The 12,593-nt window shown below is 36.4% G+C and overlaps 1 protein-coding gene across 4 annotated transcripts in view; it reads left to right on the top strand.

The window, feature by feature from the left end:
• Window positions 1-11,745, top strand: part of ASB3 (ankyrin repeat and SOCS box containing 3) — an 86,949-nt gene extending 75,204 nt beyond the window's left edge. For 3 of the 4 annotated variants that reach the window (XM_036027949.1, XM_028515750.2, XM_036027948.1), the window contains exon 10: window positions 9,949-11,745. In XM_036027949.1, coding sequence (XP_035883842.1) covers window positions 9,949-10,154 — 206 coding nt within the window. In that variant the 3' untranslated portion in view covers window positions 10,155-11,745. Of the gene's footprint in view, window positions 1-9,698; window positions 9,840-9,948 lie in introns of all 4 variants that reach the window. The other variant, XR_004903666.1, reaches the window with a different exon arrangement.
• The last annotated feature ends 848 nt before the right edge of the window (window positions 11,746-12,593 follow it).

Below are 12,593 nucleotides of genomic sequence, written 5' to 3'. Positions count from 1 at the left end.
TCTTAAGTAGTCAGTATAGCCTGGTCCAGGTACTCAGGTGTCTGTTGCTCTAACTTTATCAGGGCTAGAATTATACCATCTGGAGGAGTGGATAACTTGTGTGCCCTTTGAGCAGTTCTCTTTAAATATTGTTTGTCTCAACTCAGTTTTCAACAGTGGTAGTTAAGACATGAGTTCAGAATTAGACTACCTGAGATGTGTCAGTGTGCAGCTATTTTGTGTTGCAGATTGAGTTGAGAACATATTTTTAAGAGATAGTTGATTTTAAGTACAGACAAAAGAAAAGTGAAAAGTCAAGTTTCTCTGTCTTAGGCTAAGTATTCTGTTGTGGAACCTAAGGAACATTATGAGGACTCTTTAAATTTGATGGACTGAGCAAGTATCTACAGTTTAACCCACAGTTTCCTTTGAAACTGAGTACCGTTCCTAGTTTTGAGCGGCGCTCCTTCCTCATATACCCTTCAAGATAAACCACCAGTTGTAGTGAGTACACGAAACTAACTACACATGGCAACTTATTTTATGAGATTGCTACATTTATAGTTGGTGATTGGGGAATAACTACCAGAAACTAAATTTAGATGTAGGAATAGTTGATTTATAATCAACTATTGATTTATAATCATTTCTGGTAATAAGAACTAAACCTTTGTTGTATTAAGATACTGGTTTTCACTGCCTGGCTTATTTCACTTAGCATAATACTTTCCAGTTGCATCCATGCTGTTGCAAAGGGTAGGAGCTCCTTCTTTCTTTCTGCTGCATAGAATTCCATTGTGTAAATGTACCATAGTTTTTTGATCCATTCATTTACTGATAGGCATCTAGGTTGCTTCCAACACTTGGCTATTGTAAATTGTGCTGCTGTGAACATTGGGGTGCATAGGTTCTTTTGGATTGGTGTTTTAGGGTTCTTAGGATATAATCCTAGCAGTGGAATTGCTGGGTCAAAAGGCAGATCCATTCTTAGTTTTCTGAGAAAATTCCATACTGTTTTCCGTGGTGGTTGTACCAGCCTGCAATCCCACCAACCATATGATCTCACCTTTGACAGGAACCTAAACAACAAAACAAAGAAACAAGCAAAATATAACCAAAGACACTGAAATAAAGAACAGACTGACAGTTCAGAGGGGAGAGGAGAGGGAATTTCAGGGGAATTTCATGGGAAAAGGGGAAGGGTTTACAGGAATGAGTATAAGGACACATGGATAAAAACTAGGGGTGTGTAGAAATGGGAGGGAGGAGAGGAGGGTTGGATGGGTGGGTTGGGATGGGAATGAAAGATAGAAAATTGTACTGCAACAACAATTTAAATAAAATTTAAAAAAAAAACTGGTTTTTAGGATTTTATATGTCATCACAGCACAACATAGCCTGTAACCAAGCTAACCTATAACCAAATCCTGTATCAGAGTCAATGACCGAGGAAAGGTTAGTAAAAGTTACATATAATGTAGTAAGTAGTATAATTGGTAATGAGTATTTATATGAATGCTTTGTGATGGAATAGCTTAACTCAAACCTACCTGTTTCTTACGCTTATTTAAACACTGATTTGCAAAACCCCAACTTACAGTTTTTAGATAAAATGTTCAATTAAACTGAAAAGTTTGGTGGGGACTAAGGACATATGGGGAGTAAAGAGTTGCCTTTTTAAAACTAGGATAAATTGTTTGTTGTATCTAGTCACAGGGGCTGTGCCCATAGAATTAATAAAGGTAAATATTTGGTGAGATTCAGAGCCCACTTCACAAGAGATTTTTAACTCTTGGAGGTATTTCCTCTGGATGCTATTAATCTGAATGAGGCATTATCACTAAGATCCCCATCAGTAAGTATGTTTCATCTTGAAAAATGAAACATTGATCTATTTGTAAAGCAGGAAACTTTTAAAAAAATGTTTTAATTATTTATTTTTAGAGAGGGGGAAGTCAGGGAGAAAGGGAGAGAAACATCACTATGATTGCTTGCTTCTCACATGCGCATGCCCCAACCCAGGCACTTGCTTGACTAGGAATTGAACCTGTGATCTTTTGCTTTGTGTGCTGACACTCTACCAAGTGAGTTATGCCAGTCAGAGTGAGCAGGAAACTTTTGACCTCACCTCTCAGATGCCAGTCATACTGGGGGCCTACACAACTTCAGCAGAATCACACTTTCATTAATAGTGTCCTGCAGACTGTCCTTATTATTAGATTTAAGAGCCAGACTTAGTTTTATTTTTTTTAATGAAAAATTTAAAAATACTTAAATTTAATTTAGGTATTTTTTAATGAAAAATACTTAACATTTTTTTAAGGTTTCATGTGCCCATTGATAATTTTACCTTCACACAGCCTCTTATGCATCCTTTTTTTGGTGGTGTTGGGGAAATCCTTACTAATCTAGGAACTGATTGGTTGCATGCACATTTGCTAGGACATTTTGCCGTTCAAGCTGTTTTTGTGTTGTCAGCAGTCTGTTGGTAAGTTAAGGGAGGAGAGTTTGTTGCTCTAGAAATTAAAACAATTTTTTAAAAGCCTCCAAACTGTTAGGTTACCAATACTATTTGAAAGCCCATTTTACTCTTCCCAGTTATGTACTGTGTTGGATATGTGAGCTGGCAGATCCTTGGGGCAGCTACATCCCAATCAAAACAAAAGAAAATTATTCTCCACATCCCAAATATCTATTTTCAGATGGAAAGGCAGTAAGGACAGAGCATTAGCTTCTGATAACTTTATTTGAGAACATTTAACCTCACAGTCTATAATTTCAGTTCTAAATGTGGACCACATGTAGAAGTTTCAGTAAACAGAAGTTATCATGTAAGTATTTCTATAGGTGGGCATTTACTAATCTAGATATTTATATCCATAAATTTTTCAGTGAGTGGATTCTTTAATTACATGTCAACTATGTATCAGATACTGATTTAGAATCTATGAGTGAAAGACAAAGTGAATGTAGTTTTTTAATCAGTGCAGTGGCTAAAAGGGAATGATGCAGGGTCATGGCAGAATTTTCTTCTTCCTGTTAGGATAAGGGAGGCTGAACATGTTTCCTAGATCAAGATGTCTCAGTTTGTAAACAAATAAATAGAAGGGAAGGAAGGGAGGGAGGGAGGAAGGGAAGAAATAACCTAACACACACACAAACATGAAAGATTTGGAGACAGCCCTGACTGGCATGGCTCAGTGGGTTGAGCATCCTCCTGCTAATCAAAAGGTTGCCGGGATGAGTTGCCAGTCAGGGCACATGCCTGGGTTGCAGGTGGTCCCTGGTTGGGGCATGCTGCGAGAGGCACTTGGTTGATGTTTTTCTCCCTCACTTCCCCTCTCTATAAAAATAAATAAATAAAATTAAAAAATAAAAAGATTTGGAGGGTCCTGGCTGGCATAGCTCAGTGGATTGAGCTCGGGCTACGAACCGAAGTGTCGCAGGTTCGATTCCCAGCCAGGGTACATTCCTGGGTTGCAGGCCATAACCCCCAGCAACCACACATTGATGTTTCTCTCTCTCTCTCTCTCTCTCCCTCCCTTCTCTCTCTAAAAATAAATAACTAAAAAAAACTTTAAAAAAATAGTTAAAAAAAAAGATTTGGAGATAGCTCTAGCCTGTGTGGCTCAATTGGTTGGACGTTGTTCTACAAACCCAGAGTCCCAGGTTGATTCCTGGTCAGGGCACATGCCTGGATTGTGGGTTTGGTCCCCAGGTGGGATGTGTGCCAGAGGCAGCTGATCGATATTTCTCTCTCACATTGATGTATCTCTCTCTCTTTCTCCCTCCCTTCCCCTCTCTCTAAATCAATAAAAGAAAACATAATACAAAAGATTTGGTGATGAAAGCATTAGTTCATGTAATGACATTTCAGATAGGTCAGAGGGAGAGGTGAATAACCTCAAATAGGTCTATTCCTTTTAGGAGAGCAGAGATGAGGATGGGTGGGTATAGGTAAGTTTATAGTTTGAGGATTTGAAACTCAGAGGAAGATCCTAGAGCACCTTTGGTTTTTACTTTGAATTAGGAGGTAAAATCTTGCTAAGAAGAGTAAGGGACTTGCTAAGAGAGTTGGGTAAGGGACTTGATGATTTAGAATGGTTGTTTTGGGAACCAAATTGGGAAACAGTGAAAAAATTTGCTGAGCAACCCTGTGGGCCTGGTGGAGGTGGGAAGTGGTACTAGTTTATGTGGTTGTATGATCACTTTTTCCCCAGCATTCCTTTGCTTTCTCTGTATTGGGGTGCCAAAGGAAAGTGGTTAGGTTGATCTTGGGGGTTGTCAGAGCAGGTACAGAATTGAGATGATAAAGCAAAATGACAGAAGTGATGGGCCCATAGAATTCAGTCTGGTTAGGAAAAGAAATGAGAAAGGAAAGGGATCTGATATACCAGATTGCAGGAGTTGTTGGGAGAGCTAAGGTCTTAATGATATTAAAGCTTGGGTGTAGTGGCAGTGAGGGGGAACAAACTCTGGGAGGATCAGAAGTGACATTTGTTGGAATTTAAAGACAGAAACATGGGTCTGAAGATGGTGCAGAAGATCTGTGAGGGTGCTAACTTTGCTGTCTGAGACCTGTGATAGGTGTGGAAAGGTGTGGAAGAATGAGAAATTTCTATGTAATAATTGGTCAAGGAAGTCATTTCCTTGGGAAGATCAGGCTTCTCTGAGGACAAGAGGTGGAGAGAGGATGTGGTGTACAGTGTTCTAGGTGTAGGCAAATTTGTTAATGGTAGAGTAGGGATTTCTGAGAACTTTATGGAAAGGTTTTAGAGGGAGTTAAAATTTGCTTTATAATATTGAGCTTAATTTTTTCCTATCAGACTGCTGTGCTATAGTTCCCTAAACAAGTTAGGGAAATGAAAAATGGATTTTTATTTTCTGAGTGATTCTAAGACCATGATTTATTCTTTCATTTGGTAATCACAGGAAATGCTTATGCTAGATGATTTTACATAGTTTTTAAATATTCCAGACTTTAGAGAGGCATCCTAAAGGTGAGAGAGAGGAAGATGGTCTTGTTTATCATGATTAAGTTCCCTTTCATTTGATCTTTCTTTAATAGTGAGGTTGTAGTTGTAAGAATTGCACTTTCTTCCTTTTTCCCCACCATGGAGCACACACACCTTGTATCTGAGTATCCATATGGTTTAGATCAGTGCTTTCCAAAGTGGGGTGCATGGGGGTTGGTCATGCAGTCACACTTGTGGTGTGCTTTAGTGTCTTGCAATTTGTTGTCATTGTTCAGTGGACCTATGGTTGTATCATCCAGTTTTATCTTGAGCAATTAAAAATTGGTAAAGTGGCTTAAAAAGATTTCTTCAAAGAACTAGTGTTTTGTGCAGATAATACTTAAGGTACAAGTCCAACTGAACCAACAAAATAATCACAGAGCTGCACTCCTGTTCTTTATCAGATAGCCACGTTATATGCTAAAAGTGACAGTCAACTAATCTGAGCTGGCAAGAAGTTTAGAAGTATTGAGAAAAATATTTAGAATATGGTTCACCTTTACTGGTGTTAACAGTGAGCCTGACCTGAGGATGTAGTGTGTCTTGAGATACTCGGTAATGACAAAATCAATCAGCAAGATACTATAATCTAAGCATCCAGAACATGAAGACAAACTCTGTTTTTCCATTAATATTTAACTCATATGATGCTCAATTCATTATTTATATAAAACTTACTAAGCATAATGGTAAGTGCTTAGAACTCTTTTTAAGGTTTTTTTTTTTTAATCCAATAGTGACAAGACAAAAAGTCACATGCCATTGGGGAAACATGTTCTTGCTGCCCCAGTAAAACTGGCTGAAATAATATGAGGACAAGGTAAAATACATTCTTTGTTAGCAAATATTGTTGAAAGAAGTATGGAAAACATGCTAAAGAGTTAAAGAAAACAGTTAAAAAATAATGCTGCAGGTAGAAAGTATGGTATACTAGTTTGGAAGAAGATATATTTATAGCATGTCTCAGGTTAGGGTATTTGTTAAAATTCTGTTTCTTTAAGAAAGTAGTTACTTCTCTGAGGGCTACTAAAGGAAACATGTATCAGAAAAGATATATTTGCCACAGTTAAAACTTCATAGAAAAATGTTTTTTGGAAAAGCTATATAAGAATGACTTACATTTTGGTAAATGTAAGGAAATGGATATAACCTCATACATGAAATGAGTTTATTGCATCATTAATAGGTTAATACAAGAAATCAGAGGAGTTGAAACCAGAATTGCATGAAATAATAATGTAAATAATTTTATAAAAACATGACCTTTAAAATATATTAGTCTTTTTAGTACTTTATAATGAGATGATAGTGATCGTGTTTATACATGCAGAGGCTTGCTCATTATCTTGTGACATAATATATAAGAATCCTTGAACTTAAAGATGAATTATCTGTTTTTCTTTTATGAAAATACAATTGTTCCAATTATCTTAACTTTTTTTTTTTTTTTGGTGCTAAATAGCTATCAGTAGTATGAGACCTAGTAAATATTTTCTAAAAGTTTTGTTGATTTAAGGTAAGGATGACATTTTAACTGATTTCCGAAAGCAACTTTGCTATGGGGATAATATTTTGAAATCAGGTTCTGGGAAATATTTCTACTGTTATTGTTATTTTCTTGCCAAAAACAGTGTATGTCACTTAGAAAAACTCATACTGACACGTTTAAAATACTTGGAAACAGTTTCTATAGGTTTTAAATGCTTTTTGTAAAAGTGTAAAAAAGGTAAACTCTGAAGAGCTTGTAAGCTTATTGATAGAAGGAAAAATAGAAAACTATCATGAATTTTGATGAAAACTTGCATAATTGATAGATGGGATTAGGGTAGTATCTTGCTTAGTTCAGCTAAGCCATGATATACTCTCCCATTTTGATCTACGTGCTTTTGTAAGATTTTTTTCCAGCTGCATTAGTCCTTAAAACCAAGTATCAAAATCAACTGGACCTAGAACCAAGTCTTAGAATTGCCAGATCACCAAGATTTAAACTGATAAAGCTTATTCAATCACCTTATTCTTGTTAAGATATTATTAGTATTTTTAGTAAAAACAAAAAGGGTTTTTTATACCGTTAATAAAGTTATTTAAAATGCATGTCTTATTTTATCTTAGCCTATTCTTTTAATTTTGTTTGTTTTATAGTGCAAAAAATTTAATAATATACACATATAATTTATATAAGTAAATAGTCACACATTGGGGCTGTGTACTCAAAGACTTTTCATTAATTGCATGTGCTGTCAAAACATTTGGAGATCGCTAGATTAGATCTCGTGATCTAATTTTGTATGATATTTTGTGGTTTATAAAATGCATTTGCTAATGTGTTCTAACTTGAACCTCATCAAGACCCTTTTGATGCAGAGAGGTGTCATGCCCATTTTATGGAGGAGGAACTGAGGGTCAGTGTATTTAAGTGACTTGCCGAGTGTTGCACAGTTAGTAGTGGGGAGGGCTGGGGGGTGTGGGCTGGGATGAGGAAAAAGGCAGAAAACTGTACTTGAGGAACAATTAAAATAAAAAAAAGTATAGCATGGTTTCAGACATCATTTTCTAAGCTATGATCAGTGCTACAACCCAAGAAGAGAGAGATTTACTTAACAAACGGAAATCTGGTCTTAACGGAAGTGTGTTTTACAGCTTCTGGGCTTTTTCATACTCTAAATTCAGTGCACGGCTTGATCTTCTCTCAGCCTCGTGGCAACACATCTGGAAATACTACCTACGCATCACTAAAACTTTCATGGGGATTTTGCATGCTTTGAAATATTGCATATATGATTATAAAATTCTCTTAGATTCAGTGGCATAATAAACTAAGACGTACTGATGGGTATATTATTGTCTTCGTTAATCTACAGATGAAAGACTTCTTCAGTTCAAATGAATATGGTTCTGACCTCTAATTATTCATCAGTCCAGTGATCTATTGTGCTCGTGGGGAGGAAATCAAAATGGTGCAATTAAAGTTGGAACCAATATCTGAAATAACTATATTCTTTCCTTTTCATTATTGTTATTATTAAATGGAAAGATCTTCCGAAAGTTTCAGTGTTTCAGATGTTAGAGAATTATTTTGGGCTTATCACAGTTTAAAGCAGTGATCTCCAAACTTTTTGGCATCAGGGACCGGTTTTGTGGAAGGTGGTTTTTCCACAGACCAAGGTGGGGGAAAATGGTTTCAGGATGATTCAAGCATGTTACATTCAAGCTTACCTCCTGCTGTGCGGCCCAGATCCTAACAGGCCCAGACTGGTACTGGTCCAGGGTCGGAGGTTGGGGACCCCTGGTTTAAATAACCTTAGACTTGGAGTCAAATCACTTGGATCTGGTGTCAGTTATGTTGTTGATTGACAGTGTCACTGTGGGCTGGTCACTTAAGCTTCCCATAACAAATGTGTACTTCTTTATATGTAATAGTTGAACACAGTCTACCTACTTGTTGAAATTGAACCTGCTTACTCCTTTGGAAACCTGGGGGTGGGAGCATTGCAGTTTGGGTATGCTCTCCATATGTACTCCTGCTGATTCCTCCAGTGCTCACTTTACCCGTTTTTCCATCTTAGAAGTAAGAATGATGATACTTCCTTTAAGTTTACAGAATAGGGTAAAATTTCAACAGATATGAATGTGAAAACACTGGAAATAGAAGTGCCATACATTATAGATGCTGTAGTGTTCTTTACAGTGGGGAGTGTATTACTCCCCATTTTTTAAGAAAATCCTCATCTCTTCTTAGACTTAGGTTTTTGTATGAAATCAGATAATTATGCTTTCCTCATTTGGCATTTTGAAAAACTCTGGTTTGAGGAGTTTCCCAGACTCTTGCATAAACTAAACTTAAGCCATATGCTTAAACTAAATTGTAAGATGACGGATTATAGTGGTTTAGAAGGAGTTGAAGGTGTTAGAGAATTAGTATGTCTCAGGCTTTATGGGGTATTAAAGTTTAAGAAATCTTAGACTTGGAGTGAGACCAGCTGGTATGGTATCAGCTGGGTTCTTCACACTATTTGTCTTTGTTGCTGTGTTCCTGGTCTGTTAATTATGTTCCATTTCATGCAGATTTATGCAAGATTTCTTGGACTAATAAAAGGCATTACATTTCATTCATATAAAACCACTAGCTGTTTTGAGTACTCTCAATTTCTATGGACATTAATTTCTTTAGTTAACACTTTTCATCGTGGAAAATGAAACTGCTATTGTATGACTCTTAATTAAGTGCATGGGGACTGTCCTTTAATTGGTAATTAGCTTTTGGCAGCAGTTGTTTTAGTGTGTGTGCATGCTCACGCATGCTTTGGGGTCAGAAGCACTTGAGTTTGAATTCTAGCTTTACCACATACAAGATGTATGACCTTTGGAAAGTTAGTCAAGCCTGTTTTCAAACCTCTGTTTTCTTATCTCTGTAGGAGCGTGGTAATATATACCTCATAGGGTAATGAAGATGAAAAGAGAATGTGTGAAGTGTATGGGCATTTAGCATGGTAGTCACTTTTCTCTTTGTGTCAATTTTTAAATTTTATTTTATGTCATGGATAAAAAGTGGAAAACTTTTGTAAACTACACATTTACTAATGCGGTAGGTCTGGAGACCATTGGCAAAGAAACAGAGTAAAGAGGGATGTAACATACGTTGTTGTGAGCTCTCATTTCTAATGTTAGTTCATCCATTTCTTAAGTAACAACTGGTATTTCCAGATCGTTAGTTTGAACATTTAATTTTACATGGCCCTGGGTATTGACTTTGAATGTGTGACCAGCAAGTGGAGGGAGCGGAACCAGGTGAAGGCTATAAAACAAAGTTTATTATGGTCATCCTTGCCCAACTAATCTTTCAAAGTAAGTCTAAGTAACATATCACTCCTCTTTTACTACATAGAGATGGGGGAAAAAGGCATTTACCTTAACACTTAAATTTTTTCATCTTCCTTTTTTGATGTTTCTCCAGCCGCTGTTCCATCCCTGACCCACCTTTGTCGTTTGGAAATTCGGTCCAGTCTAAAACCAGAACACCTACGATCTGACAGTTTTATCTGTCAGTTGCCACTTCCCAGAAGCCTACATAATTATTTGCTCTATGCAGAGGTTCTGAGGATGAATGAAGTTCCGGAACTGGCAGTTATTCAAGATGGAGAAATCACCGAAACTATTTAACATATCTTATGTCTTACTTTGAAAACCACCAAGAGTAAGAGCCACGGAGTACAGAGTTTTCATGATTTTATAGTCACAAAAGATGATTTTTGTTTCAGTGGTCGGTTAGGTTTTTTTGTGGGGGAGACATTAGTTTAATGCAAGTGGGGGCTTCCTGAGCAAAAATACTATAAACCCCGCTTACATTACTTTATTACAGTTTTATCACCAGTACATTTTATGTTGTGATATTTATTTACCTAGCCATTCTTTGCCTTATTCTGTTAATGAACTGTGATTCTGCTTCTAGTGCTGCACATGGCACATTCCCACTGATGATTCTGTATTTATCCTATGCTCGGGGCTTAGGATGGACTGCATACAGCCTGACTGGAAGTGGACACAGAGTGGGTCCGTTATTATCATTATTTCATTTGAGGTTGAAGATTTCTTGTGTTCCTAAAAGAATTATTTTATATTTTGTTCTCATTTCTTAATTTAGTCACTTTTATGAATAATTGATATTCATTGGCGTTTCATGGGTAAACTCAGAAGAATTCTTTAAAAAAAAGAATATAGAAAATAAATTGTTTTGCTGTTGTTGTTTTTTTTTCTTTTTCAATTCCTTTGTACTCTGTTTGGCTAAAAAAGACTGTTTCTGCAAAGGCAAGAACAGACCTAACCTCAAAGATATTCTCAGTTGAAAAAAAAATTACGTCAGTATCGGGATAAATGAGCATTTTGCCACATTTAGAATACTAATCAGGAGACTGGAAAGGGCAGAAAGGTATGTATTCCTGAGTTACTTAATATCAAATACAAACATTCAGTCTCCATTCAGCCTTCAAATCAGAGGGCAGCTTTGACCCTATGAAGCAAAATTGCCAATTCTATTAATATTATAGTGTTTTCTTTTTTATTATCTAGATAGGTTATCAAATAGTCCATGAAATTTAGATGTCAGAGTCCTAGGTTAATGAGACTTTGCCTCATTGATTTTATAATGGCTCAGTCTGAATCTACAGTCAGAGAGGACTAAACACTGGATCAAATGAACTATAGTAAGAGGCTCTGGGGACTAACCTTGAAAGAAAAGTTATGAAAGCATTACTGTCATGATAGACACCTAGAGATGGCGTCCAAAGGAGGGCAAGTCTTCTGTCCTGTTGGGATCCTGTGGCTTAAAATAGGTGGGGGTGGGTCAACCAGGTCCATCTCCAGTAGTCTTTGGCTGTTTGATAAATGCAATGATGATAGCAGACCAAATGATGGAGGCATTGTTAAAAGTCCGACTGAACTCAGTGCTAATTAGAGCTATAGTTGCTGCCTGTGGAGTAGAGATAGAGTTTGAATGTGGGTATACAGGCAGAAATAGGGAGGGTATGGAAAACAGGTGGAAATGCTGATGCTTAATAAAATTCCAAGAATGTATGTACTATGTAGTATTTTTAAGATGTTGTTTTAAACTTCATTTTTTCAAACCTGAAGTCTGTGATTTTTAGCATAGCCAGTTTTTTGTTAGGGCCCAATATAAATAAACTGTTTACATTTGCATGTGAGTCTTTTCATGTGTTTTTGTTCATGTTCATAAAATAAAAATTCAACTATCCATTACTTATCATTGAGCTCTTATTCTTAAAAATCTGAAAATTGATATTTCAGAGTGATTTAAAAGCCCTTGGTATTAAAACAAATGATTTTACTTAGTATGTATAATGTATTTTTCAGATATTTTATAATAAAACATTTATGAATTTTATGACCTATAGCAAGGAGTCAGTGAGAAAACTTAAAAGTACCTAAAGGTTTGTGAGTTATAATTATAGTTTCTGATCAAAATGATACATCTAGTTAGTGTGACCCTTAGGCTTTACTCTACCTGCACAGTGGTCCTTTAATACTGTTTAAAGTTACTTTGAGCCTAATGAAGAATCCCATACAATAGTTCTCTAATAGTGGAACATATTACCAGAGCTGGACTCAGATCATATTATAATAATAGTTGCCAAGACTTCACCCTTCCTTGATTGGATGTTATCTTTTAAGTATATTTCCTGCTGATCCTCTGTGTTACATTGTAAGCAATCCAGCATTCTTTTCTGTGATCATTTGATGTCAGGATATCTTTCTGTAATCATTTGATATAAAAGTGGTAACCTGAACTGTGTCTTTAAATTTTCCTCTTTGCCAACTAGCAAGTGTCTTGATATGCAGCTTTCTGGTGGCCCAACTTCCCAAGATCAGTTATATTCCTCCTGTGTCCCATGATCACCTATGACTGATAATCCTTGACACACAGCTTGTGTCATATTTATATTGTGTAACCAGTTGATATCTCTAACTTTAAATCTGTTCTTCCCACCTAAGTCCGTCTGTGAATCTATGTGAACGTTGTGATGTTTATGGATCTTCAAGTATTGTGTCAAGTCCAGGTTGAAGACATGTGAATATTTTTGACTG

The sequence above is a fragment of the Phyllostomus discolor genome, chromosome 6 (genome assembly GCF_004126475.2).
Source record: "Phyllostomus discolor isolate MPI-MPIP mPhyDis1 chromosome 6, mPhyDis1.pri.v3, whole genome shotgun sequence".
NCBI classification, from domain to species: Eukaryota; Metazoa; Chordata; class Mammalia; order Chiroptera; family Phyllostomidae; genus Phyllostomus; species Phyllostomus discolor.
This window is presented reverse-complemented; position numbering and strand designations above follow the sequence as displayed.